General features: G+C 32.0%; 2 protein-coding genes across 2 annotated transcripts in view; both read right to left on the bottom strand.

The window, feature by feature from the left end:
• Positions 1–27,961, bottom strand: part of LOC143056750 (caspase-2-like) — a 158,973-nt gene that overhangs the window by 35,267 nt on the left and 95,745 nt on the right. The gene's annotated exons all lie outside the window — the stretch shown is intronic.
• Positions 603–26,689, bottom strand: LOC143057346 (uncharacterized). Its single transcript, XM_076230649.1, has 4 exons — positions 26,374–26,689; positions 11,963–12,084; positions 1,507–1,659; positions 603–695 (listed from the first exon to the last, which is right to left on the bottom strand). Exons 1-4 carry the CDS (start codon positions 26,648–26,650, stop codon positions 603–605), a joined length of 645 nt encoding a protein of 214 aa, XP_076086764.1. The 5' UTR covers positions 26,651–26,689.

Here is a 27,961-nt window from a genome sequence, read left to right as displayed (position 1 = left end):
GTGCTTCAATAAATCTCTCATAAGCCTTTTCTCCTCTAGATGGTAGAAAAGACAAAAGCTCCTTCGTCTGTTTTTGTCTTCCATTTTTATGCTGTAAAAATGCAATATTAAATTCAATTTACTTTCTAATTTCTCCATTCATTTATACATTGCCCTTCCAATCCAAATGGAATTTTTCATCGGATTCTGACCCTTACATCTTATCAGATGGTTTGTTACGGTTGTAGGAAGGTAGCATAAAGGCAAGTTATTTTAATAACTTATTTTATGCAGATGTTAGAAATCTTTAGTTTTATTCTAATTTAATTTTGTCTTCCCCCTGCACTAGATCTTGTGTGTCAGGATTTACACTACACGTCACAGGATACACATTCTTGATAAGCAACACGATCGATATTTATGTACACAAGATTTTATTTGAGTTTGATCTAATTTTTTTTCTCCCTCCATCGCCTTTTTTCAACTCCTCTTCTTAATTTAGAAATTTGTTGTTTTTTGCTTCTGTTGTTAAATACTATGTGATTTGTTTTGGTTACTATGACGTTTTTGGCTTGACTTAATTAACCCCTTTTCTAGGCCAAGCTATTATATTATAGATTATGTTATGCTTCAATAAATCTCTCATAAGCTTTTTCTCCTCTGTTTGGTAATGTAGACAAAAGTTCCTTCGTCTGTTTTTGTCTTCCATTTTTATGCTGTAAAAATGCAATATTTAATTCAATTTACTTTCTAATTTCTCCATTCATTTATACATTGCCCTTACAATCCAAAAAAGAACTTTTCGTCGGATTCTGACCCTTACATCTTATCAGATGGTTTGTTACGGTTGTCGGAAGATAGCATACATATAAATATATATATATAAACAAGTGTAAATTGAAATCTTCGTTCAAACCTATGATTGTGTTGGATAAAAACCGCAATTCTTATACGTTTGCATGTAAAACAAATTTTATTGCAGAAGGGTCTAAATACAGCACAAACAACATTTTCCAAAAGACCAAAATACCAAGAAAGTGAAACAGTATATTTTAACAAAACGCATTTGACTTGACTAACAGGTCAAACAACTGATGTTCTTAAACCCTGTTGACTGCCATTAGCGATTGCCAAATACATTTATCTTAAGACGTAACAAAATGGATCTTAATATTAATTCAATACTAAACAGAAAACAATAAACTTGTGGCACAGATGTCATGCCACAAACATGAGGTGTCAATTCTTTTTTTGTACACCAGATCGGGATTTCGACAATAAATTTTTAAAATATGAATTAAAAAAAAGCCGTAACTGTTGTAAATCAATCGCAATGCCGTTACATCCACTCGATAATTTGTAAGCAATAGAGACGATTCTTTTGTTCAAAGTTAATAATTGGAAAATCAGTTTAACCAGTAGTTAATTCTGTGCAACGTTTTGAGCAACCCAGTCCAGATATCTAAAACGGGGTCTGAGAGGTAAGTTGATTTTGTATATTAAGAGTGCGTTTTCTCTCTGACAAACCTTAATTTTATCCCTGATTTCTTGTGTAAGTATATCATCAATCTCCAAATATTCACATATCATGTCCACGTTATACAGATTTTCCACCATGTGTTCCGAACAGGTCTGAAGAATTTGGCTGTGTTTCTCTTTCATACCTTTTTCGATGTGACTCTGTAAAACAACATGACAGACTACATATAATTATGTATAAGTATATGTTCGAGCTCTTGCATTTGCCGTAAATGATAAATGTTGAATTTTAACAACGTTTTGTTTGCTCTTATTTTTGCGTATGAATTCACATTACTATAAGACGTGTCACGGTACTTATCTATCCCAAACTCATGTATTTGATTTTGATGTTATATTTGTTATTCTCATATGATTTTGTCTAATGCTTAGTCCGTTTCTGTGTGTGTTACATTTTAATGTTGTGTCGTTGTTCTCCTCTTATATTTAATGCGTTTCCCTCAGTTTTAGTTTGTTACCCCGATTTTGTTTTTTGTCCATGGATTTATGAGTTTTGGACAGCGGTATACTACTGTTGCCTTTATTTAGGATAATTCTGAAAAGAAGAATGTGACAGGTATAACAATAAAGATATGGACATATAGACACAGGGTTGGTTGCTATTGTTGTGTTGAAGGAGAAACATATCTTGGTTCTGGTGGTGCATGCCCTTATGTTATTGTTTTTATCTTTGATAAACAGTTGTCTTATTGGCACTTATACCACATCTTCTTATATCTGTATTAGAAAGCAGCTAGTAAAACACTGCAAAATTCACCACGACTTACACGAACTCTCACATAAGATGATCCAAACTAGGTACATGTAGAATGTAGTTCGCTCTTGAAGGATAAGCATATCCATCTTTATGTAAACATCATCTAATTGGCCATTTTAATCAAGTTGACTTATTTGTAGATCTTACTTTGCTGTACATTATTGCTGTTTACAGTTTATCTCTATCTATAGGAATGTTCAAGATAATAACCAAAAGCTGCAAAATTTTCTGAAAATTACCAATTCCGGGGCAGCAACCCAAAAACGATTTGCCTGATTGGTCTGACAAGTTCAGGGCAAATAGACTTTGACCTAACGAACAAATGTATCTTCGTAAGATTTGCTTTAAACAGTCAGGGGCATTACTTAAACAAGTATTTTTTTTTAGTTACTTATATAGTTTTTTTTTTTGTTTTCAAAAATTATAAAATTACTCAATAGAGTTATTTTTAATTTCAATAGAAGCATTGACTAAATGTAGTTTTCATAAATTTTTAAATTATTTTATATCATAAAATGAACAATTCATTAGATTTTAGAGGAGAATAGGGATAAAGGGTTACTTTAAAAAAATAATGACAAAAATATTACTTGAATAAGTTATTTTGTACATCTTTGAAATAATTAGTAATAACACTTATTTAAGGAACATATGTAGTTGTTTTGGGTTACAAATTATAAATAACTTCAAGTCTTAATAATTCACAAGTTTCTATCTATTTATATCTGTCTACCTTCAAGATTTTTGAGGAAAATGATATTTTAATAGTCCCAAGAGACCAATCTTTGACCCAAAAGCCTCGAAATGAAAGATAAGTGCGTCAGAAAGGCAATTAGTGTTTCAGAAAGATTCGATTTTATATTTCACGGGAAAAATAACCAGATGACCGTGAAAATTTGTTAAAGCTAGTAAAATCTGTATAGTTGGACACCTATAAAAATAATGTTTAGAAAAGTTACTTATATAAGTAATATTTGAAATAGCCTCATTTTCAACATTACTTGTATAGGTAATTTTAAATGTTACTTGTTTAAGTAATGCCCCTGACTGTTAAATGATTTTGTTTCTGAGATTTTAGCCAAAAATTGCATTTCACCCTATGTACTATTTTTAGCCATGTCGGCCATCTTGATTCGCAGGCAGGGTTATCGGACACATTTTTTTTAAACTAAATACCCCAATGATGATTGTTGACAAGTTTGGTAAAATTTGTTTTAGTAGTTTCAGAGGAGAATATTTTTGTACAAGTTAACAAATATTTAAGACAAATTGACAAAATGTGAATATAAAGGGCAATAACTCCTTTAGGAGTCAACTGACCATTTTGGTAATGCTGACCTATTTGTAGATCTTACTATGCTGAACATTATTGCTGTTTACAGTTCATTTCTATCTATAAAAATGTTCAAGATAATAACCAAAAACAGTAAAATTTCCTTAAAAAATACCAATTCAGGGGCAACAATCCAACAATTAGTTGTCTAATTCGTCTGAAAATTTCAGGGCTGATAGATCTTGACTTGATAAGGTTTAAATAGAAACGCAATAGACATGTGTTTGTATATCTGGGTATTTTATTTAGATATAGTGGCTATTTTACATATACCCAAGAATCATTAGTAAAATAAGGTCGTAAAGCCTTATTGAGTTTGTATTGTGAAAATATCGAAAAAGTTCAAATGTGATTATATCGAAAAAATCAAATAAAATTTTTAAACGTATTTTTAAGGTTAAATCATCTACTTTTAGTTATATGGTTCACTGAGAGTTAGGACTATACCCTACGTTGATATAGAAATATATTATCGAATGTTAAAATATTGGTTTTAGTTATTATGTTCGGATAACTGTATTCTTAAATGCTTTAATGAAGACATGCTTGAGAGATGTCATAAAAAACCAAACGACAAATATAACTGAGCCTGTTGAATTAGATACATATTATACATGTACGGATTCCCGAATGTATGGTTACATCAGGGAGTTAAAAATGTGGATTTGTTTCTAATTGAATTTAAAGATAGAGTAAAGGGTAGATTTCATAGTAAAATTAACTCATTTATTGGAAGATTCGCCAGAATGTATGTTTTATAAATATGTATTTGAACCCAAAATGTTATAATTTTGTTAAGAGCATGCTGTAAATTATATTTATAAACCATTTAATTGAAAATACCGCATATCTGCTCATTGTTTAAATATAGAAACTTGTAGGTTTTATAATATTGAGAGACATCTGAGACTTTGTAGTATGTGTGATTAACAAGTAATTGAAGATTAATATCATTTTATTCTAGTATGTGAAAAGTATAATGAGCTTCGAAATTTATCAAACCATATTATTGGAGAAAACCTTAATTTTAATTCGTACAATTGCTATCTGTTCATAATGTAAAGGAACTAAACAATTCAAGGAAGTGTTTCTTTTTGGCCGAGAAGGCACGTAATTGAATTCATTTATAAATGATCAATAGGTGTTATATATTATCATTATCTACTGTACTGTTATATTGGTATACTTACGTAATTATATGATTATTTGACTGATTGTTTAAATGTATTATATATATAAAATAAAGTGCACGTAAAACAAACTTGTTAAAACTGAATTAGACGCCCGTTTACTGCTGACTTAACGGACACCGAGTTTACTCGGGTAGACATTAAAAATTACCATTTTGACTGCGTTAACGTAACAATGTTAAACATGAAAGTTGAAGGTAAATGACAAATATGTGGACACGGCGCAAACATTCGTATACTTATTGCAATCCTTGGTCTGCACCCAACTGTATATACTGTTTATTAAATCTGCCATCAACATGACTATGTTTAATCTTCTATGTTTTTTTATTACTTGATTGTTTACACGATTTTCAGTACTATTTTACATTTTGTTGTGGTCTGTTTTATTGATAGCAAGGCCGGTGCCTGGACAGAAGCTGGAATTCGTTAGGAAAACAGTATTTCATGATCAATAATGATTGCCACATGTTTGATTTCAAACTCACAACCTCAGTGTTTACAATATAGGTATACAGTAGTTCGACCACTTATACCACTCAGCCAACGAGGCCGACACAATATTGAGCAATATAAGTACATATAAACTCAATTTAGATTATAACCTGAATCAGTTACAATGTTTGTACAATATTTCATGTTCGATAGAAAAAAGCATCTTAAAAATTAAAACTAGTTGTGAATTATCTATGCAGAATTAAACAACTTAAATGCTTTGTTTCATATTACCAACCTCCGTGCTTTCAACTGCCCATGGAAAACATACTGTTGCAGATTCGTGTGCTTTCTGGTGATGACTACAGTAAATTTTGGTATGATCTTTTAGCTGTTTTAAGGAGAATGCATCGGTATGACAAGGACAGTCGCTGCATTTGAACATCTGCTCATAAGATAACTCAATTCCATATCTTTTCTTTAAATTTACTATTTTTCTCCGCATATCTTTGCGAACACCAGAACACACTTCTAGCAGATCTAGTGTTTGCTTAGAAAACGACACAATTTGAAGTGCTATTGTATCAATGGACATTGTCATCAAAAGTTTATCACATTGTGAGCTGTCAAGATCAAAGACACATAACCCTCTATATAACGCAAACTCAGATTTCACTCTCGTAGGACGGTACGTTTTCATCAACCAAACCAATAAATGACTAAAGAAGGACGGTGGAAGAAATTTAAATTTCATACAAAACCAAGACGTTCTTTGACAATTAGTGTTTACTATACCAATGTTCATACAAACAACTGAAAGAGAAGATGATGGAAACATACTTGGCATTATATATGCAGTTTCTCCCTCTATTTGCATCAATATGTCAAATTTTTTCATTACTTCCAGCAACTGCTTCTTTTGTGTAAAAAAAAAATCGCCACCTTTTAACTTAAAAAGGGTATTGATCAAAAGATCGCTTATTTCTCCTTTGTTCTTTACAAGAGTCCAGTCCGAGCTTATTTGACGTTTTTCTATAGGACTTACATCATGAACATCATCAATATTAAATCTGTCTGACACTAAGCAACGGAAAGCATTTGCCAACCATTGAGGCTCTAGAATGATCAGGTCTGGTATATCTTTGAAGAAAATAATGTTACCGACTTCATGTTGAAAATGAAGAAACGTTGATACTTCCCCTTCGTCAAATATCTCAATTTCAGGATGTTTAGCCATCTTGGTCATATCATTAAAAGATATAAAATGCTTCCCGCTATCCCTATTAATATTAATCAAGCGTTCTAAAAGGATCCATTTCAAAGGAACTAATGTACCCCAAAGCGGCATTTTTTGTGCAATTTCAGATATTTTTGTTCGTATCTTTTCAAATATTGTATCAGGATCTTCAGTATTCGATATGCAATATTTGTGTCGATAGTGTTGGTACTTTTCCTGCTCTCCGTGAAGTTGTGATAATTGATCACCAAGATACTTTTTTCTTTCCTGTAGTTCGTTCTAAAATACATATGTTTTTAAAGATCATTATTTATATTGTCTTACAACCAAACACTTAAAAACAAAGCACAAATTGTATCTGTTGAACAGTAATGTAGTCTCAATGTATGTTATCAATCAGTTATCCCCATTAATTTACATACAACTATGCATATGACCTTTTAATGTACCGATAAATACACTCATGCTGTTGAAACCATGAATATGGAACCAAGTCTTAACACGAATAAATATAGTTCAACGATACACATATACAATTGTTAAATCCACAAAGAAGCGCACAATTGAAAATGGGAATTAATGCTAGAGACACTTCGATAAAAGAACTTGTTATTTTACGCTTTGTCATTTCGTGTCTTTTTTGTAGCTTACTATAGAATGTTTGATTTGTTCATTGTTGAAGGCTATACGGAAACCTATAAATTCTTTCATCTTTTGCATTTTTCTTCGCAAATTAAGTTGTTTAAAAAAGAAAGCGAAAGAGTAGATATTGCGTGATTGCAAATGACACAGAAATTAGCAACTATAGGTACCCGTATGGCCTTCAATTACTTGTAAAGCCTTTACCGCAAAGTCGTCCATAAAAGGCCCCGAATTGACAAATGTTAAACAATTCATACGAAAAAAATAACGAAAGAAATTATGGACAAAAAATATAGGTGAAAAACAAATGTGTTACACGGCAACAAACGACAACCAATAAATTACAAACACTGGACCTGGTTCAGGTCAACCGTACATAATGTGGTGGGGTTAAATATGTTAGCCGGATTCCACCCTCTTCTGAACCTTGGACAGTGGTGTAACAGTATAACATAAGAATGAACTATAAATATCAGTTGAAAAAAGGTTCAACTCATCATATGAATACATCTAACAAAACAAAGAGTGGAGGTGGCCGGGTATTTCCAACAACAAAATATACACCAAGTAAAGATCGAAAAGTACTTGCAGTTACTGAAAGCCAACTACAACTTATGTATCTAAGACATAATTGTCAATCCGTATACATCAACCATCCAATTGACTGAGTGTAAAGGCGTCATAAATAGTCAGAGAAAAACATGACTTTGTGCAATGCCAAGATTGAGGTATCGACATATTGTAGATCCGTAAATGTATATATGTACATAACAATAAAATTTAGTTTGCTTTTCGTTTACTGATAACAAAATCAATGAAAATACCAAAAAAACAATACTCAATGATTTTGTTTACAGTATCAGGATCGTTTTTACATTTCCGGGTATCGTATACAACATCTTCATAAAAATGAGGATGTGCTGTCCCTTTTCAAAATAAGATTTTATAGGTACAATAATGTAAAACCAAACTTCAATACTGAATCTTTATAGTAAATGTTTTAAGTAATACGTGGTAACAAAATGTCGTTAATAGTTTACCAGTTATACACAGAATACGTACGATGTATTTAACAGACACGGTCATAGCGAGTCAGTTGTGAAATATTAAAACCGTAAGATGGTACCAGAGGAACGTTACCATCAAAACAGAAACTTACAAATATAGGTAACAAAAATTCGTCCCTTTTGTAGAAAGACAATAACAATCAAACCAAGGCGTAAACAAAGACTCGTAAAACCAAAAGACATTTACATCAACAGTTATATATAATAAATAAGAAACAACAGTAAAAACCAGGAGTGAAATCAGGTGTTCCGGATAGATAAGCATTTCCTGCACCGTATACGGTACCCATCGTGTTATTTCTTTGTTCAGTTCGGTAACAAAAATGTTTGTGGGAAGTTTCCGGTATAAAACGGAAAATATATAAATATAGGAAACAACAATTATAACCGTTTACGTCGGATTTATTTAAAGCACCTTTCTTCTGATAAGTTTTGGCAGTATATTTAGAAATCTCTTGATTGTTTAACGACAAAATATCATCAAGATAACGGTTAATGTTATTGAATTTATATATTGAATGCAACTTGAACCGGTCTTAACTGAGTTTGGTCAAAAACTGTGATTCATATCAGTACAAAAACAAGCCTGCTATAATAGGGGCGTAATAAGTGCCAATAGGAATACATACAACCTGTCATAAACTTTGTTGTCGAAATGTACATATGACATGAGTGAAAATTATAGCTTCAATGAACCAATCGTACCTCAAATAAGTATATCTAACATATTTTTAGGGACGAAGGCTTTACACCAGTGGCAGCAAATATGTTTGCATTCAGACTTACCAAACTAAATTAAATAGGAAAACTTTTTTAAGGGAAAGTATAGTGAAAAGAGTTGAACAGTTATAAATATCAAAAATTTCACCAGAACCAAAAGGACCATTAAAAACACGCAATTTATCTAAATCATCAAAAGAATGGTTTACACTCCGAACATAATTGATTCCATTATCTTCATTTTACATGTTTTATTACAAAAGTGTATGATAACCTCTTTAATAGTACTTCAGGGACTTGTTCAAAGCACAGAAAGATAAGTCGTAGAATACTTACTCGAGATTGAACGATATTTACCTACTTTTTGTGTAGTTTAGATAACCAATACATGTTAGGGACCTTCAAATGTTCCGAAGAAGGCTTTAGCTGTGATGTGGTAATGCTATATTTGTTTACTATACGACTCTCTGTGGATTGCACTGGTGTGTTGATTTTCGGTACAGAGACATTGCCTTGTCACAATCGTAGGGCGTTTCTCAAGTTGTTCGATTCGCCCGTGTATTTAACTACGTATTTAATTTTAATTAAAAGAAATATCTCTATTATCAAAAATGATTACACAAAACTATTCATAACATTTTATCATCGATACAAGGAATGGAACATCATTGGAAATAAACACATTCATTCTAAAACCAGTTGTTGACATGATACGGGTTATGTTCTTCTCATATATTTCATGATAGCATCATACTAAACCCCTAACAGGAGGGGCTGTACTTGATATTCAAATGATGATGACATACTCTTGCAATTGTTTAAATTTGGGGTCTGGAGCTGGCATATCAGTTATTGCTAGTAGTCCTTTTTTTAATTTATGCATCATTGTCATTTTCCTTACTTTATTTTGTTCCCTATGCTCACATCGGACTCACTTCTTTTTAACTGATTTAACCGTATCGTTGTGGTTTTTTTAACTACATTGGCTAGAGGTAAAGGGGAAAGGTTGAGATCTAACTAAACATGCTTCACCCCGCCCAATTTTTGTCAGGCCCTTATTAGACGTGTATGATTTTTAATTTCAAATCATATATATGTTTTGGAGTTCAGTATGGCGTTCATTTTCACTGAACTAGTACATATTTTTCCTTATGGCCAGCATTCTCAATTTTAGTATGAGTGAATCAATATCAATTTTAAAAAAAAATGTCACTTTTAATTACCTGCCATTACTGTATAGAATCCATATCATTCTTTGTTAATAAATCTGTAAGCGGGGTTGGTAAGCTTATTGGGGGAAAGAATCCTTTCTGAGTATCGTATAAAGTACTACCATACAAACGAATTGAAAGTAGCTATCACATATCTGAATTGTTAAGTCGTTTCCTTATGTAGAAAAAAGTGGATTGAAACTGGTTTTATGGCTAGCTAAACCTTTCACTTGTATGACCGTTGCATAAAAATTCCATCACACTGACAAAAAATATGTGAACAAAACATTTCAGTTAATGTTTTGACAAGATTGTGAAATAGAAAATCTGGGATTAATATTCTTTTAATAGTAGAACGATTATTTTTTAAAATCAAATACGTTGCAGAGCCAGATATTAGTAGTACTTTTGCTAATTAATATTCATAATATGTATATGAAAATTGTACCACGTGATAACAGTTTTAACTTGACTGGTTTGATATCATTAAAATCTTTAAAACACGGATATTATAAGTTGCCCGTTACAGAAACCTTGTTTTTAATAACTCTGATGTTTCCGTAAAGATGTCAGGCGGTCAAAATCAAAACAATGAACACGAATTTAGTGATTTTTCTTGTTTTTGTGAGTTTATTCTTCTTGAAATAGGGGCATTTTAAATTAAAGTGGAAACCTAGAGTTCAACGACTACATATACAAGGTTTGCACTTGCTTATTCTTTGGACATTCAAGTTTCAAGATTCATCCCGGCAAACTGTAATGACCTTGTTAGCCAATTTTCAACACGAAGTTTGCAAATTTGACGTTCGTTTCAGCCATTTTAGCCTGTATTTTATACTGCAATGTTAAAAGCCTCTTGCTTCGATTTTTAAAATAGTTCAGGAACCTTAATTTCTGCAACGACAGTCATTATGTATTGTTTAAATGGTGTATATTGTTATGTATATTTATTTTCTGTCCCCGCAACTTGTCTATCACTTAAACTAAAGTTAAAACAGACATTTTTTTTTTCAAAATTCCCTATCATTTCAATATAAGTTCCGTGACCCGTTTCCGATTTCTTTAGTATAATATTCAAATAAACAAAGTGGCGTTGATTTCTGGATATGGTAACGAGTGAAACAAACATGTGGAGATATGCAAACTCCATACGATAGTGTCAATGCAAGTCACATTTTCCAACGGATAATTACTAATAGGCAGTGTCCATTGTTATAAGTTGTTTTGAGAAGGTTCGGCAGGCTTAGTATCTTTAGTGTACATTCTGAGTTAACATTACTAAATGATCATCCAAATATCTAAAAGGGTTTCTTAATTATAATTTTGTGGATCAAATGTTGTTCACTGTTTTTTTTTCTAGCCTGATTTCTTTGATGGGTTTTTACTATAGCGTCGAAGTCTAAATTTTATGATCTGCTACATAAATCTTATTTGTGTTCTATAGCGCTATCCAAAGTCATAATGTGCGGGTTTTTTTTTTAAATATTAATATTAGATAAGGATTAGGTTGAATAGTAGTTGCAGATACGGCCAAATTTCTGTAAAAAGTCTATTTGGTGAAGTGATTGCCACTGATCAAAGATCTGGTACTTCTTCGACTCTTCATTCTATAATTGCCTTTTACCTCAACTTTGGAAAGTACACTATCATTTTCATCGTTTCTTATCACGAATAAAATGAAATCTCCCTTCCACCTTTTTAGTGGGGTTCATGTTGATCAATATGTCGTTTTTCTCATGTCATTGTCAGTTGTGCGTTTAGATTTTGTGTTTTGAGCTTGAAATTCTCTCTAGTTTATTCCGCCACTCATGAAGCAGATACATAAATATTGTTATGCAGAATAATTTCTTACCTGGTCATACCGATCTTTTCCAGTGAAAACTACTACTACTGGAGGGTCCATTGATGCCTCACCATCCTGTGGGTCGACTGTTCTATAACAATGTATACTATCAAACCAAAAACCAACGTAATCTGAGGAAGGATAAAAAAAAATAAACTAAATTAAAAATCACACAAATAGAATAATCCATCAAAACTGTATCTGACGATCCTTTACGATAGATAATTAAGCTATTATACAATCAATATCATCCTCATACCTAATATGTCATGTACTGTGTAACAAGTCCTGATTATACTGACGAGGAAAGGTGACGCTACGCCATCGACAGCTGAATATTTATTAGTTCAGTCTAGAACAATGAACAGAGTAAAGGTGGTGTTGTCTCGGTATCCCCAAAACATGAGTTCGAATCTCGAAGATGGAATAAGAAAAAGTTGATTTCGTAAATTTGAAGATTGAACATTGTTGATCTGATATTTAGAATAATTGAGTATAAAATATATATCAACTGTTTACGGAATTTCTAGGATTTTTTACCAAACAAGGTTATAAGAAATAGGACATTGATGATGGGTTTGCGCGTTCTAAAAATAATAGCCTCATTGACCTAGTTTAGTACTTACGGAAAAGGGAAGCGATATGATCCAGTTTACTATAACATACAATCCCGCTTTTACTACTGTGGATTCATTTATTTTCGTGGGTACCAATTTTTGTGATTTGAAGACACATGCATATTTCTGAATATATAATGTCGTGGTTTTGTCTAAGTCTTCTTACATTCTTTTAGAAAATTTTCAATCCGTTGAACATTTAAATTGATGGTTTCCCTGTACCCTCGAAATCCACGAAAATTGGTATCCAACGAATATTAATGAATCCACAGTAACCTTTCTCGTGTCATCCGTGTCAATTGGCCGATAATTGCCAAACACAAAAAAATATTTAAGATATTTCTTAAACCTTCTGTCTTAGCTTTTGAGAAATCTAGAAGTCTGAAAGACTTATTTGTGAGAACTGATATTTCCCCTATAAACAGTTCTTTAACTGCAGGAAAGTGCAAGTTGTGTGGTAACAGACGGCGTCTGACTTGCCAACTGATGCTGAATACTCATTCTACTAGGCCATAAATATATTTATATATAAATCGAATTGTTAAAAGTCTTGAGTATAGACAAATATATCGAAATAAAAAAGTCTAATACTGCCAGATAATGCATATATTATACAAGTATAGCCTTTGTATGAGGTCGATACAAGGATATATTGACACCTTGGATTACATATTTCAAACGATTGCACTTGGCATAAACATATTGATGTAATAAACGAAAAGGCATACACACGACTGAATGTTAAAAGAAAATTTAAATTAATCCTAGACAGACGAACACTCGAGACAATATACCTAACATATATCAGACCATTATTAGAATAGGCTGATGTCATCTGGGACAATAACACACATATTTTGAATGATTAGATTGAAAACGTACAAAAAGAGGCTGCAAGGATCGTAACTGGGGGTACAAGGTTTGTGTCCCTAGAGAGATTATATTTCGAAATGGGTTGGGAAAAGCTTAAAGATCGAAGGAAGGCCTACGGATTAATTTACTTTTACAAGATGAAAAATAATATTGCTCCGGAATATTTATCAACCTTAGTTCCAGTATCCCATGCAACCATACATAATCATAATACGAGAAACTCGTCCCTAATCCCCCTGTTCGAACAAGAACAGCCCTGTATTCGAATTATTATTAACCGACAACTGTACGTTCATGGAATCTCCTCCCTGAGAATGCTAAGACCATTACTTTGGTAGGGGCATTCAGGAATTGTGTCCAGTCTCGTGTGACTAAACCTCCAAATTATATGTACATTGCTAAGCGATTAGGTCAAATGTACCACTCAATAATTCGTATGCAATGCAGTTCTCTAAATCAACATATTTTTGTTGATGTGGTGCTATAGAAACAACAGCGCACTACTTGTTGCACTGCCCCCGTTTTCACATTATGCGTGAACAGCATTTTTATAATATCAATATAATACATTTATTGTTTGAAGAACTCTTGCTACACGGTTCAACGGATTTCAGCTACGAACAAAATATTGAAATATTCTTGGCAGTTCAAACATGTATACTCATGCAGTAGCAAACGATTTGTCATATGATAGCACACATCCTGTTCAACAAGTAAAACTTATATCTTAAATAAGTGTGTCCGTTCAGAAACATTCGCTTTATTATTGAATTTCCGATGTATATTTTTTTTTCTTCTTTCTTATGTGTTCACAACCTTATTATATGTTTTGTTTCTTTCCATCGAGTGAAACATTGTTATCTTTTTAACATTCTACTCCTTGAGTATTACAATAAAAAATGTTCTTATTTGAATTAGGAAACGGATTAATATAAGCTAACTACTTGTTTCTGGATCCTATTAATTATTTAACTTGTATATTATGTAAATGCCTATTTGTGTACATCACTCTACCTGAATTTAATTAATAACATATGTTTACACTAAGAAGTATATTGACTGTGGACGAAGTCCGAGGTCATTATACTTCTTTGGGTCGATATATCCTGTATTGACCTCATATGTAGGCTATAATTGTTATATTATTAATTTTCCGACCATATTTGTATCAAAATAGTGATTTGATTTTGTTGGAATTTTATATCATATTGTCTCATAGACAATAACAACATATAAGTTGTTATTAGTATGGCACCCTCAACGGAGTTGGGGTGACATATTGTTATTGTTCGTTTCTTTTTTTTTCTTATTATTATATTTATTCTTCCACACTTTTTTGTCCATGCTATTTCTCAGAATTGGCTTGAACAATATTGATGAAACTATACCATTATGTTGACCACCACATTAAATAAAGCAGTGGGGTATGGCATCATCAAGATGGCTACCGTTGCCATGTAAACGAAACAAATGTGAAAATTCCTGTTTTTTTTTTGGTGAACTGTTTGGATATGCTTGAACTCAGAAAAATTATATTTTAATACAATGTAGGTGCCCACTATATACAGGTGTTGGATGATTTTGACACTCATTGGAACTACTATGTTGCCATGGAAACTACACCAAATTTTTTTTAAAATATCAAAATGTTTCAAACCTAATGAAACTTCACAATAACGATGAGCAACATTGGAACATGTGGAATTTGGCGTTGGAATTTCCAAAATATCTGTTGTTACCATGGAAATAATGCAAAAAGGTCAAAACTCTCAAAAAAAAATTGAAAATGCTGCAAACTGGATGAAACTTTACAGAAAGGGTCACTGGCATAAGAAGAGTTGACTATTGCAGTTGGATTTTTTAAAATGGCCGCCGTAACCATGGAAACAACAAAATTGTTTAAAATATCAAAATGCTCCAAACTTAACGAAACTTTACAATAATGATAATTTGCATGTGTAGATACATTCTTTGACCTTGGAATTTTCTAATTGGCTGCCGCTCGCCTGGCAATGGGGAGAGGGTGCCATCCGCTATTGCTTGCAATGGCAAATCTAGTTTTATTTACTTTTTTTCACATCTCAGTATGTATTTTAAGATTGTTTTTCTTCAAATAATCGATCATAGATATTTTGTATAAAGCTCTTAACAATATCATGAAATTCATTACATGACGTCACAAAGTAATCGGTTTTTAGATATAATTCTAGAAATAACCGTGCAATATGTCTATTGCTATCCGCCGTTTTCTATCTACCTTCGAAAATATAGTTTAACATGTGGTTAAAATATACGAATCAATAATATTATTTAATATTCACAAGTACTTTCATGCTTTGCAACAATCTTCAGGTGAAAGGCGAATAATTGTAACAATAACACGCGTACGGTAGTTAAGTACGTAAAGTCATAAAACAATTACAAATAATACCAGGATTACATTAAGTATTTATGCCAGATGCGCGTTTCGTCTACAAAAGACTCATCAGTGACGCTTGAATCCAAAAAAGTAAAGAAGGCCAAATAAAGTACGAAGTTGAAGAGCATTGAGGACCAACATTCCTATATATAATTCGTATAGATAACAGGCCATCAATGTTAGATCTGTATATTTGCCTTCGCAATTGTTTTGTTTTTCCCTCGCCGGTATTCAAACTTATGCTACTGTGACATCGCAACAAATCGTCTGCACTATGTCGGCTCGCTAGACCTAGCTAGGCTATATTTTAATAATTCGTCTGAACATCAGTCCAACAATGTCAGATCTGTAAATCTGCTTTCACAAATTCTTTAATCTTCCATCGCCGGTATTCAAACTCATGCTACTGAGATATCATGGCACCAGTTAGCCTTGCACTAGTTCACTCGACCATCTAAGCTTCACAAAAATAAAGCTTGCCGGGTGTTACCTCGTCGGTTTTAATCTAGCGTCGTAACATAGTACATGATATATTAGACATGAAGATAGAATTGTTACAGATCAGCTGAATTATCTATTGTAAAGGATCCTACAAATTAATGTAAGATGCAGTCACAGAAATAATTATATTTATAAGTACGTCTGAACCAGTGACGACTCTACAACAGATTGTATCGATCGGATCACCAACGTTGGTGATGGTAGTACAAGGCTGAAAATGCATCTGTATTCATAATAGGTCTTAACGTCATCCCAACAATGTTAGATCTGTAATTTTTTTTTTGCAAATATTATTTACTCTTCCCTCGTCGGAATTCAAACTACTGAGATTTCATGGCACCAATTCGCCTTACTATGCTCAACGCGCTAGACCACTCGACTACATAATAATAATAAGAATGATTATTTAAAAATTATGCGAGATATTTGTTTTAACCTAGGCCGTGTTATCTTTATGAAGAACAAAAAGACCAACTATGTCAATTTGTCTTTTTTGTTTAACGTGGACAACTAGTTTAAAGTTTGAAAAATTATTTGAAAGAGAATAGATGAGTAGAAAAATAATAAACGTATAAAAATCAAAGACTCTGTATGGCGGAGATTTGTTAGAACTAGTGGACTCCTAACAACAAGTTAACAATTAACAAACATGATTATGTATGACGATAATTATTCACTTTGTTTCTGTGGCTTTAAACTCAGGTTTATATTTAAAAAACTGACAAAGCCTGGAATTGTACTGTTGTGTATATGCGTTGGATACACAAATGGGCTTTTTAAAAACTAATTATGCCAAAGCGTGACAAACATTGTAAAAAAAAAGTCATTGCAAATCTATTTTCTATCATTCTCCTTTAATCCAGATACATTCTAATGTACAAAACCACCATGGGCTTTTGCAAAAAAATAATTACAAAAAGATAACAACATTTTATTCATCAGAGTTTTCCAACTTTTTAAAGGAAACAACAACATACTATTATCAACTTACACACATAAATAAGTATAAATAATCATTGTAATTTTTTTGTTTGATGCATTGAAGATAATAAATGATTTCCTGCCATTTTTTCCCCTCATATACAGTTTTTTTTTTAAATACATAAATTTCACCAATTTTTAGTGTTTTCCTTAATATTTAATAACAAAAGCTTAAACTTTATATTAAAATTACAAGAAATCAAACATTTTAAAATTATGATCTCATTACATCGTCTTTTAAAATTTCACACTGATTGCTTCTGTCAATTTTAAGCTTTTTTCGTTTAATAACTACACACATACCACGGTGGGTATGGTTGTCCTGCGAGAGAACGTTCTGTGCTGGTGATTTGGTCCTGTCAGGTGCTGGTGGGTCCTGATTCTGTGCTGGTGGGTTTGTTTACATTGTATCAGAACTGCAATAAAACGACTGTTTTGTTGCTTAATTTTTCTCTGATGCGTCATAAGTACCATGCAAAGTATATTACAACAATATTATATTGCAAAAGTCGTACAAGTTCGTTAAACGGAATTGTCCTGACGCTGTGCTGGTGATAAGAAAAACGGTCCTGATTCTGTGCTCCTATGTCCTGGTTCTGTGCCTTTATAGTTTGGTTAAAAGTGGCATATATTCAAGATCATTGATGCTGTACTGTTATTGACTAATTAACTGTTGTCTGCTTTCTTGAAATTGACATTGTTGTGAATCTGTTTACTGTTATTATGAGAGAAAAAATACCCCTATTTTTTATATTTTTTTTAAATTAACTGTAATCTTATTTATTGGCCTGTTAATGGAACCCTTCTTGCCCCTTTTAAGATAAGAAAATATGTTTACAATTTTAGGGATTACGATCATTTTGCAAGATCACCAAAATACGTTGTAATTTATACAAATGAATACTTATATAAAGTAGATGATGTGGTATGTTTGCTGTTAATGGACAAATTTCCATAAGAAACCAAAGGAAGTATGTGTTAACAACCATACGTCATCGTACGACCTTCAACAATTATAACCCATAAAATAAAAATGTAAAAGGTTTTGCATAAAAATGGAGAGTAAAAATATAGAACAAAGGACTTGATGAGCGTTTGAATCATATGTCTTTAGCAGCTTAAACGCATTTGTTTGTGAACAATTTAGTACTGACTATAAGAATGGCAATAGTATTGCGGGTTTGTTTGTTTGGTTATTTTTGGAGGGGGATGGGGGATAATTTAGAGCGAGGTTACAGTGAAAGTTTTTTTTAAGGGCCTTAATTATAATTGAAAATGAGTAAATGGAAAAAATACCTAACTAAAATACACTTTTATTTTAATATTGGTAATATCACTAAGCTTTTAAGTTTTGTGTGTCAAACACACCATCTCTGTAGTAATACTCCTTACTAAGATATTTCACTTCATTTTTTTTTCTGCATTTTTTGATATTGTGAATTCTTAGTATTAATTTATTATATTAAAGTGTAGCCTTAATTTATATTTAAAAAAAACTGAATCTAAAGCCAGATATATCAAACATTTTTGTTTCCATCTATCCGTTTTCAGGACTTTAACAATCAACGTAAACACGCCTTGAAAGTAAAATGCGTACTGGGCTGTCTGTAATCGACCATTTTTAGACACCCTCCTAAAAAAAACAAGCCGAGGGTGGGGGTTCAGAGATGCAAATTAAGTACTTAGATCAATATGATATCTTTTCGTGTATGGTTTATGACCCCTTCTGTGGCATGTCAATTACGAAATGTGCAAACTGCAATAGTATCAAAACAGCACAGACAATGAATAATAGAGATATAATTTTGTACATATATCAGGGGGAAACTTCTTGCAAAGCATTAATATTTATAGTTCATTATTGTATTTAGTAGAAAAAGAGAATTTGGTGAAAATAAAATCATTTTTTTTGTAGAAAATTCACAGACCTTTGTACAGAGATTTTTGTTATGTTTAGCATGGGATCAACACAAGGGTACATTATCCTTAAAAATCTATTTAAAAGTATTTGAAACTACCGTTTGCTTTGTTAATTGTGCCTTCAATTTCAAAAATTAAAATATTTCGTAGCTTCATACTACCATTTGAGTATAAAACAAGTATATAAGTTTGAAAAAAAATTCTTAGATTAAACACCTACATTTAACTTTAAAAGGTCATAACAGTTTAAAACAATACAAATCTACACACACACAAAACTGGCTTAATTTCAACTGGTTATCAACCCGAATCGCTATAAGATCATATATAACCTCACCTGTGTCGAGGGGTCGTGTGAGGTTCATGTATTGTTTTGGCGTCCGCAATTAGAAAAAGATCTTTTCTGAAATTACTTGACCAAATGTTACCAAATGACTTTTCAAAATTGAATCTAGAAAAAACGATATTTATCAACAAACATGACCACTGTCTGTTAAAATGTATTCGAGTTTTTAGTTACAGCTGATTCCATTGAGTATGTAGGCAAAGGTAATATCTTTGGTTAGCTTGCTTGTTAGCTAAACCGTGAAGTCATTGTTAGGTAAGGTATACTACCCTCCTTTCGAAGTAGCCTGGTCCTACAGACAGAAAAATGTGTCATTTGTCGGACTAGTCTACTCTTAAAGTAGGGTAGTTTACATAACCTAACAATGACTTTTCTGTTCAGCAAGCAAGATAACCAAAGATATTCCCTTTGTCTACACACTCATTGAAGTCGGCTTTAATATTGCAAAAGTTCAAGCAATTAGGGCAAAACTTACCGAGTAAAAAAATCAAAAGGCCAATGTCTATCTACCTTGCACATTTCAGAAAATTCAGATCAGATAACGAAACTGGGTCCAACAACATTTATAAGCAATTTAAGATTTTGACCCTCACAGTTTCCATTCACCACAAATATTCTCGTTACAACGAATCATTTTAAATACAAAAATACCAGTTGCAGCCTTTTGTTTATCTATTAATATATGTATACGGATAAAGTTATGAAAGGCAGAAGGGTCACCAGGGTGAGGAGTCCATGTCATCTGAAATAAATGCTAAGCATAGATCTAGAAAGCGACAGATAATCATGACATTAAAAAAAATCTCTTCTTTTCGACTCTTTTCGAACAAATTGACACATAAAATGAATTATATAGTATTGTGGAATTTTTAACTTGTGTTCAATTCATTGGTTACACCTTTTACTAGGATAACAATCCTGTTAAGTATGAGCTGGGTAAATTATTTCAGAAAAGAAGATGGAAATGTGAAAGTTTCCGTGTGCAACAGCATACGAACAGCTAACATGCCTCGTCAGGATGGAACCTAAACAGTCCACGAAAATTTGATGTAAAACGTTTATTCGTTCCAACAAAGTTATTGAGATTTTGTTGAGGATTTAACCATCTACGACAACAAGATTTTTTTTTAAATTGATAGCTCTTCTATAAATATATGCAAAGCAAACCATTGATCAAATAAATTGCTTGCTATGATTGATTGGATGTTTGTAAACGACAGGTAAGTAGTCTGTTTACTATATACTAGAATTTGTTTGGAAAATAAACATTATATTCAATTCCTGTCAGTTTGTATTTGTCCAATCAAATCCCACTATGTATTGAAACTCCGCCTACCTATTGTTTGAAAACATCCAAGCAAACATAGCAAGCAAGTCAATCAAAGTTTTTTTTTTTTTTGCATGCTTTTATAAAAGAGCTGTACTATATAATCCAAAGAAGCGTTTAAGTCTTTCGCCAAAAAATACTATAAATTTCTTTTTGTCCTATGTAAACTTCCGTACCATTTCCTTCCATTCATGATCATTAAATTGAACTGTAAAATAATTCTTGGTACCTTCTTAATTCCTTTATAAGTCTTATGTAAACATAATTATGACAATGACTGTTGTGAGCACAAGATTCACTGCACACTTTTAAAGTTCTGCTTCACCAAACATTAAAATGTGAACTTAAGTTTTGAGACTTTTTTAATCGACACGATTGGAATTTTTGTATATGAGAACATGGTTTATCTATTAGTTGAAAATGCGGCTTTGAACTAGCTTTCAGTACCTGCGAGCATTCGTTGTTCAATAATGTGTGTCTTTGTGTTATTATTTTATGTGATAAATTGTTGTGTTGGTACACCACTGTAACAATAAAGGAGGAAATGAGGAGGGTTGGTTGGGTGGAAGTGGGGACGGTATGCGGAGCACTAACAAATATGTCTATGCGGCATGGGCTTTGATCATTGTTGAAGCATCAATGTAAGGGGCATTTAATATCTTAATAAAAGTATTCTTATTTTAGATACTATATACTGTTATCTGATATTGGACGAAAGATGTTGCCCTTTTATGTAATTATGTAATACAAGTTACGATTATTTGAAAACACATGTTAAACAGCCAAATGGATGCACAAGAGCTAAAATAGGAGTCATAGATCCTATTGACAACAATTATCTGCCCAATTTTATTGATTTTGTAACATTTGTTTCAAATATGACCAACTTCTTATCCAAAATCACCAGCACCGTATCAGGACCCACCAGCACAATGACAGGACCCACCAGCACAGTATCAGGACATGAATAAATTGAGAAAATGCTAAATTTTAATAAATTGCAATGTTTTTGTCACAAAATAGTTTTGTCGTGCGGATTGCGGTATAGAAAGCGGACTCTATGAGCATTTTTGTTTTATTTTTTCAGCTCTAGATTTTCTGAAAATGAGCAATTTTGTGTTACGCTTACTGAAACAGTTTAGAGGGTCAACTTTTTAATGGTTTACATATGAACCCATAAGAAACAAAATTTAAAAATCTCAACTGTTTTCTTCCATTTTTTATGAGTGAAAACGTCAAAAATCATCATTTTCGTCTTTGTTTACATTTTTTCATTGATCACCAGCACCCGTCAGGACCGAATCACCAGCACAGAACGTTTTCTCGCAGGACAACCATACCCACCGTGCATACGTTTTTGATCCTTTTGTTACACTCTTTATATATTTTTTAGTAACTGTAAGACTGTTCTAAATGGAATGTATACACTGATACTTTTGTACTTTCTGTACTTAAAACCTGTAGTACCGGAAATTAACTTTTAAAATTTAGTACTTTTGGTACAGAAATAATACCAACAGTAATCACAAAGCTCCATGTTTGAAAATCATAACCTTAAGAGATTTGAAATAGACAAACTTTCAAAAATGCTGAAAATGAAACGGTTTAACCAAAAAACTGTAGCACTTAAATTCCAAGTACGAATCAAGTTCTGTAAGAAACAGTTACATAAATATTACAGTAATTTTTAAAGTAACACAATAGTACGGAATATTAAAAGTCGGTTTCCAGATATTTTGTACAGAATTAGTCCTATGCAAAAGTAGCTGTGTAGAAAATCAAATCCAAGAAAAGTAAACAAACAATAACATCACTGTTTCCATAAAAAAAAAAATGAATGTCACAGTAAAACCGTTACACTCTAGATATTTTTGGGTACATTTTTACAGTAATTTTTATACAGAGCATATACTATTACCATCTTTGGTAGTAAGAACCAACTTAGCATAATACATAATCTGACATAAAAACAAGAAAATGACCAAGGTTAAAAGGAAAGACATCTTTTTTTTAAATATACCATCAGCAAAAGTGGAAAATATGTAAGAAATAAAAATTTCAAACTTGTTCTTAGTGTGCTCGAACATTATATGTTTGACAAAAGACTCTACATGATATCAGGTCACTTTTAGGTTAAATATGGTAGCAATAAATTTTGGTCAGGAGCATTACATATGTTACACACCTGACATTTAGTTTCTGATGTAACTTATCTGAAACAAAATTAAACATAATTCCTAATTACAACAATTTTAAAACCTTTACAATGTAATGAGAAAGTCAAAGAGTAGTTAATCTACCTTGCATTTTTTTTTTCTTGACACTTTTTATCTAAGATTCTTAACAATTTTTTTTATACATGTTAAACATGTTAAAAGTTTGCTCTTTGCTTCGAAATTAAAAAAAAAAAGTAAAATCAAGTGACTAGTATGTATTTTTTGTGAGATTGTAAATTTATAATTGATATCACAACTGATTTTCTACACAGCTACTTTTGCATAGGACCAATTCCGTACAAAAAATCTGACTTACTTTATGCTGTCCATAGACATGTAAATATATGGAAAATTTGAGAAAGAAATCCTAGTCAAGATATACTAGTTAGATAAGAGATATTGTTTGGTACTGTATCTGCCCTTATTCATTTCATATCATCAATGAATGCACATGCTGTCTTGTGAATGTCACACTAAAAGCGTTACACTCCTGACATTTTGATGTACATTTTTGGACATTATTTTTTATACCTAGCATATAATTCTACCATCTTTGATAGTAAGAACTAACTTATCATAACACATTATCTGACATAAAACATCACATATATAGTATCACACAAGAGACTGACAAAGGTTAGAAAGAAAGACATATTGTTTTTGGAAATAGCCCTTAAATACATAAATATAAATAATTGATCATGATACAAAGGAATGGATGAATCTATTAACATTTCACATTTTATAAATTTTGACACTAAGTAAACATCAGTATATGTTCAGGGTAAATAACGAGCGTCTTTAACATTAGCTGACTATTATTCATTGATTCATTATGACATGCATTTCAGCAAGTGTGTTGTAAGGATGACTGTTGACGTTTGGAATCAACTTGGAATAGCACAGTGTGCATGTATATACGTACAAAGAATGCATTCACATCCTTAATTTTACTGTTATATTATACTTCAAGCGCGGAAATCACAATGTGATCAATATTAACTCATCGAACTATTAAACAAACTTATAAGTAAGGGTTATCGTACCAATGTTGTAACTAGATCTCTGAATATAGTTTACATTGGCACTTATATCGATTTTGTCATTAGCAAATTAAAATATAATTTAATTTGTATTTTCTTTTCAAACGGGATGTATAGAGATACACACACGTTCATTTTGAAGAAGTACAAAGCTCTGATTCCTTTCACGGATTTGGCTATACTTTTTGGACCTTTTGGATTATAGCTCTTCATCTTTTATCTAAGCTTTAAATTTCATATATTTTGGCCACGAGCATCACTGAAGAGACATGTATTGTCGAAATGCGCATCTGGTGCAAGAAAATTGGTACCGTTAATTTTATTACTTCTAACTATCCTACTACCTTTTGATACATGTATGTTTGGCATTGCACAAGTCACGTCTTCTTTGACTGTTCATGACGTTAAAATACTTATTTACACCTTATATAAGAGAGTTAGATTTTGATTGATTGATAGCCAGTGTATGTCTCGCATATTCTAATATGCTTTCCTCTTTTCAATTGAATGTGCCTGTTTTTCACCACTGCAAGTGAGTTTGCCTCAAAAACCATGGGGTATTGGCCATTTTGGATATTCCTTTATCACCCTCTCGAGCATCTTCTCGACATTTTTTTTTTGATATGACGTTACATACGCGAGACAACGCGTTTTGATACATGTATCATTCCCGTGGTTCTATGATAATATTCTCTTATCCTCAAAATTATGCATAAACATGTTAATGTATTACAGGTAAAAACAAATTATCTTCACCTGTACAAAGAGTTTCAATTCATATCTGTTCGGTAAATTAAACAGAAATATCATATTATGGAGGGGTATTTGCGAAAAATACCAATCTTGGGAGCGAATTTACTTCGGCTAGCGGCTAAGGAAATTTTACTGTTCCTCGACTTGTATTTTTCGCAAATATCTCACATGCTATGTCTGTTAAAAACCCCTGGGATTGTTTAGTTGCTTGAAATCTCTGATGCATGATTTTTTATTATTCATTTTTTTTGGCTTTTAACTAGCTGTCAGTACATGTATCTGGGAGTACTTTCAAATCGTACTTTCTTGTTAATTTGACCTGTTGATACTATTTGTAATGTTTTTCTGTTATTAAATGACATCATGGATCTTGTCTATATAATATTTTTTATAATTTAGAATTGAATTACTACAAATGTTCACTTCTTCGTTCTATGAACATCAAAATATTTCATTTCTCCCTAAATACTGTTATGGCAGCTGAACAGGATGTTTTATCTAGCACCCATTGTATAGTTTTATTGTTGATATTCACCCCATTTGCACCAAGTGTTAGATGAGTTTTAATGATATACAAGAAATTTGAAATTCTTGGTTTTCCTAAACAGAAAATATTACGCAAAGAAGAGGAAATACACACAACAAAATTATTTTCATTTACCTGTGTATATTATGACGCAGGTTTTTTTTCAAACGTGATGATTTTCTAAAAAATGTTTAATATTTCACAGCGGTATCATAATTTAACTTTGTTTAAACCTATTAATTTACTTTTTACCTTAATTACAAAATGAATGTATCCCTTATATTTTTATTACAAGATGTAACTATTTATTTGCATTCAGGTATCACAGACACATTTTATTCGTTCATTGTGTGTTAGTTTGAGTTTTCTGATTGAGTTAAGCCTTTCAATTGATATTTGATAGAGTGTCTTTCTATGTTGTGACGTTATATTATTGTTTACGAAAAGGTAGACAGTTATGTACCATTAAAACGTTTAATCCCGCTGAAAATGTTTGCACCTGTCCTAAGTCCGGAATCTGATGTACAGTGGTTGTCCTCTGTTTATGTAGTTTAAACGTGTTTAGTTTCTCGTTTTTATATAGATTAGACCGTTGGTTTTCCCGTTTGAATGGTTTTACACTAGTTATTTTTGAGGCCCTTTATAGCTTGCTGTTCGGTGTGACCCAAGGCTTCATGTTGAAGGCCATACCTTGATCAATAATGGTTTACTTTTTATAAATTATAACTTGGATGGAGAGTTGTCTCATTGGCACTCATGCCACACCTTCCTATAATTAATATCAATGAAATCTTAATAAAAAAATAAGTTTTCGAAATAAGCAATGTTTGTTACAAAAAAAAATGTTAACTGCATATTTGAAACTGTGAATACATTTGGTGCAGCATTATATAGTTACCTTCTTCTTGTAAATCTGAAAGGGAACTTATATCGTCTTCTGTTGTATAGTGTTTTTTTTGTTCTGTCACAAAATCGGTTTTCATATCGACAACCACCAGATAAATTGCACTACTTGTCAAAAATGCCTGATGTGTACAATAAAATTCCTTTTGTCCTGCAAAATCCCATAATCCACATCGAGCGTAGTTATTTGAAGGACTATTTGAAATTGACGTCGTGGTAAAAACATCAGATATTAGATCTGACGGCATAATCAGTTGTTTTGAATTGTTCATATCATGCAGTTCAATGCTGTCTCGAGTTTCTTTACGTCTATCTTTCAAAGAAAATAAAAAAAAAATGTGGCATATTAATCTTGACATAAAGCACAGAAACCCCTTACTTTTAATTTTATATAAAAAGAAGTTCTAGTAATTATAGTATTAAGGAAATTATTGAACTGACATCATTTTAACTGTAAAACACAGTATGATCTTCCGCCCCAGAGTATAAATTTTCTTGGTATATACTAGCAAATGACCGGTTCTAGATTTTTTTGTGAGTTGTAAGTCCCTGATATAGTGTCAGCTCATTATTCAGTGATAAGGTACATGTAGTGTCTTGGTTAATATTAAACTTGTTGAAAATTTCCTGGTAGTGTAATCAGAAATTAACAAGAAATTACTGTTTCTACTACTCTACGGAAGTTGTACCGCATATTAGTACGGTTTTATTTTAATAGGTAGGGGGCTAACCTTCAGGTCTTTGTCATATTCGTAATAAAGCTTGTCATGTGTAAATATGTTTTGGCATCCTTGTGTTTCAATTAATAAATTGGGAGTATTATTGTAATATGTTGATCAGGAGAGGTACTTGATATGCACATAATGCATGCAATTTCATTTCCATTCCATAAATTTATAACTTTTAGCGAAATGTACAGTTGGTACAGTAAACATGGTACTAGAAATGTTCAAACTAAGAACATAATGTATACTCTGCGGCAGAAGAGCATACTGTGTTTATAGTAAAAATTATAGCAAAAGATGAGTTGAACAATTACCATTGGGTATAAAATGTAGTTGTGTATAACATGTCAAAATTTACAGAATCATGGTTCATAAAGAACAGTAAATGTTAAAGTTGAAACATAACGATACAGACCATGTTAATTTTCCACTCATTCAATTTACCATTCAACCATACATCATGTAACAGTTCCATTGGACAATTAAATTTATCAAGTAAATATAATGTATATACAACGGAGGAATACAATTGAAATCTTAAATATTGAAAACAATACAAATAAAAAAAAAGAATACAGACCCATTAAACCGTTCAAAAAACACACGATACATCATTCCTTATGACAACGTACTAAACGTACTAAACATACATATCTAGAAACTATTCAATATACCAGCACTAATAAAACATCGATACATGTACACTAGCAGATTAACAAGACGCATGTTATGCGAGAAGTGTTAGAAAAAGTGCGTACTGGTTTTATGGGGGATCAAACACAGACGTTTAACAGCTTCGAATATCGCCAGACATTTAGTGGTTTGTTATCGACCTTATTTTGTAAAAAAAAGGTGTCA

This window comes from Mytilus galloprovincialis, chromosome 13 (genome assembly GCF_965363235.1).
Source record: "Mytilus galloprovincialis chromosome 13, xbMytGall1.hap1.1, whole genome shotgun sequence".
In the NCBI taxonomy this organism is placed as follows: Eukaryota; Metazoa; Mollusca; class Bivalvia; order Mytilida; family Mytilidae; genus Mytilus; species Mytilus galloprovincialis.
The sequence above is the reverse complement of the archived record's forward strand: the minus strand, read 5'-3'. Positions and strand labels throughout refer to the sequence as shown.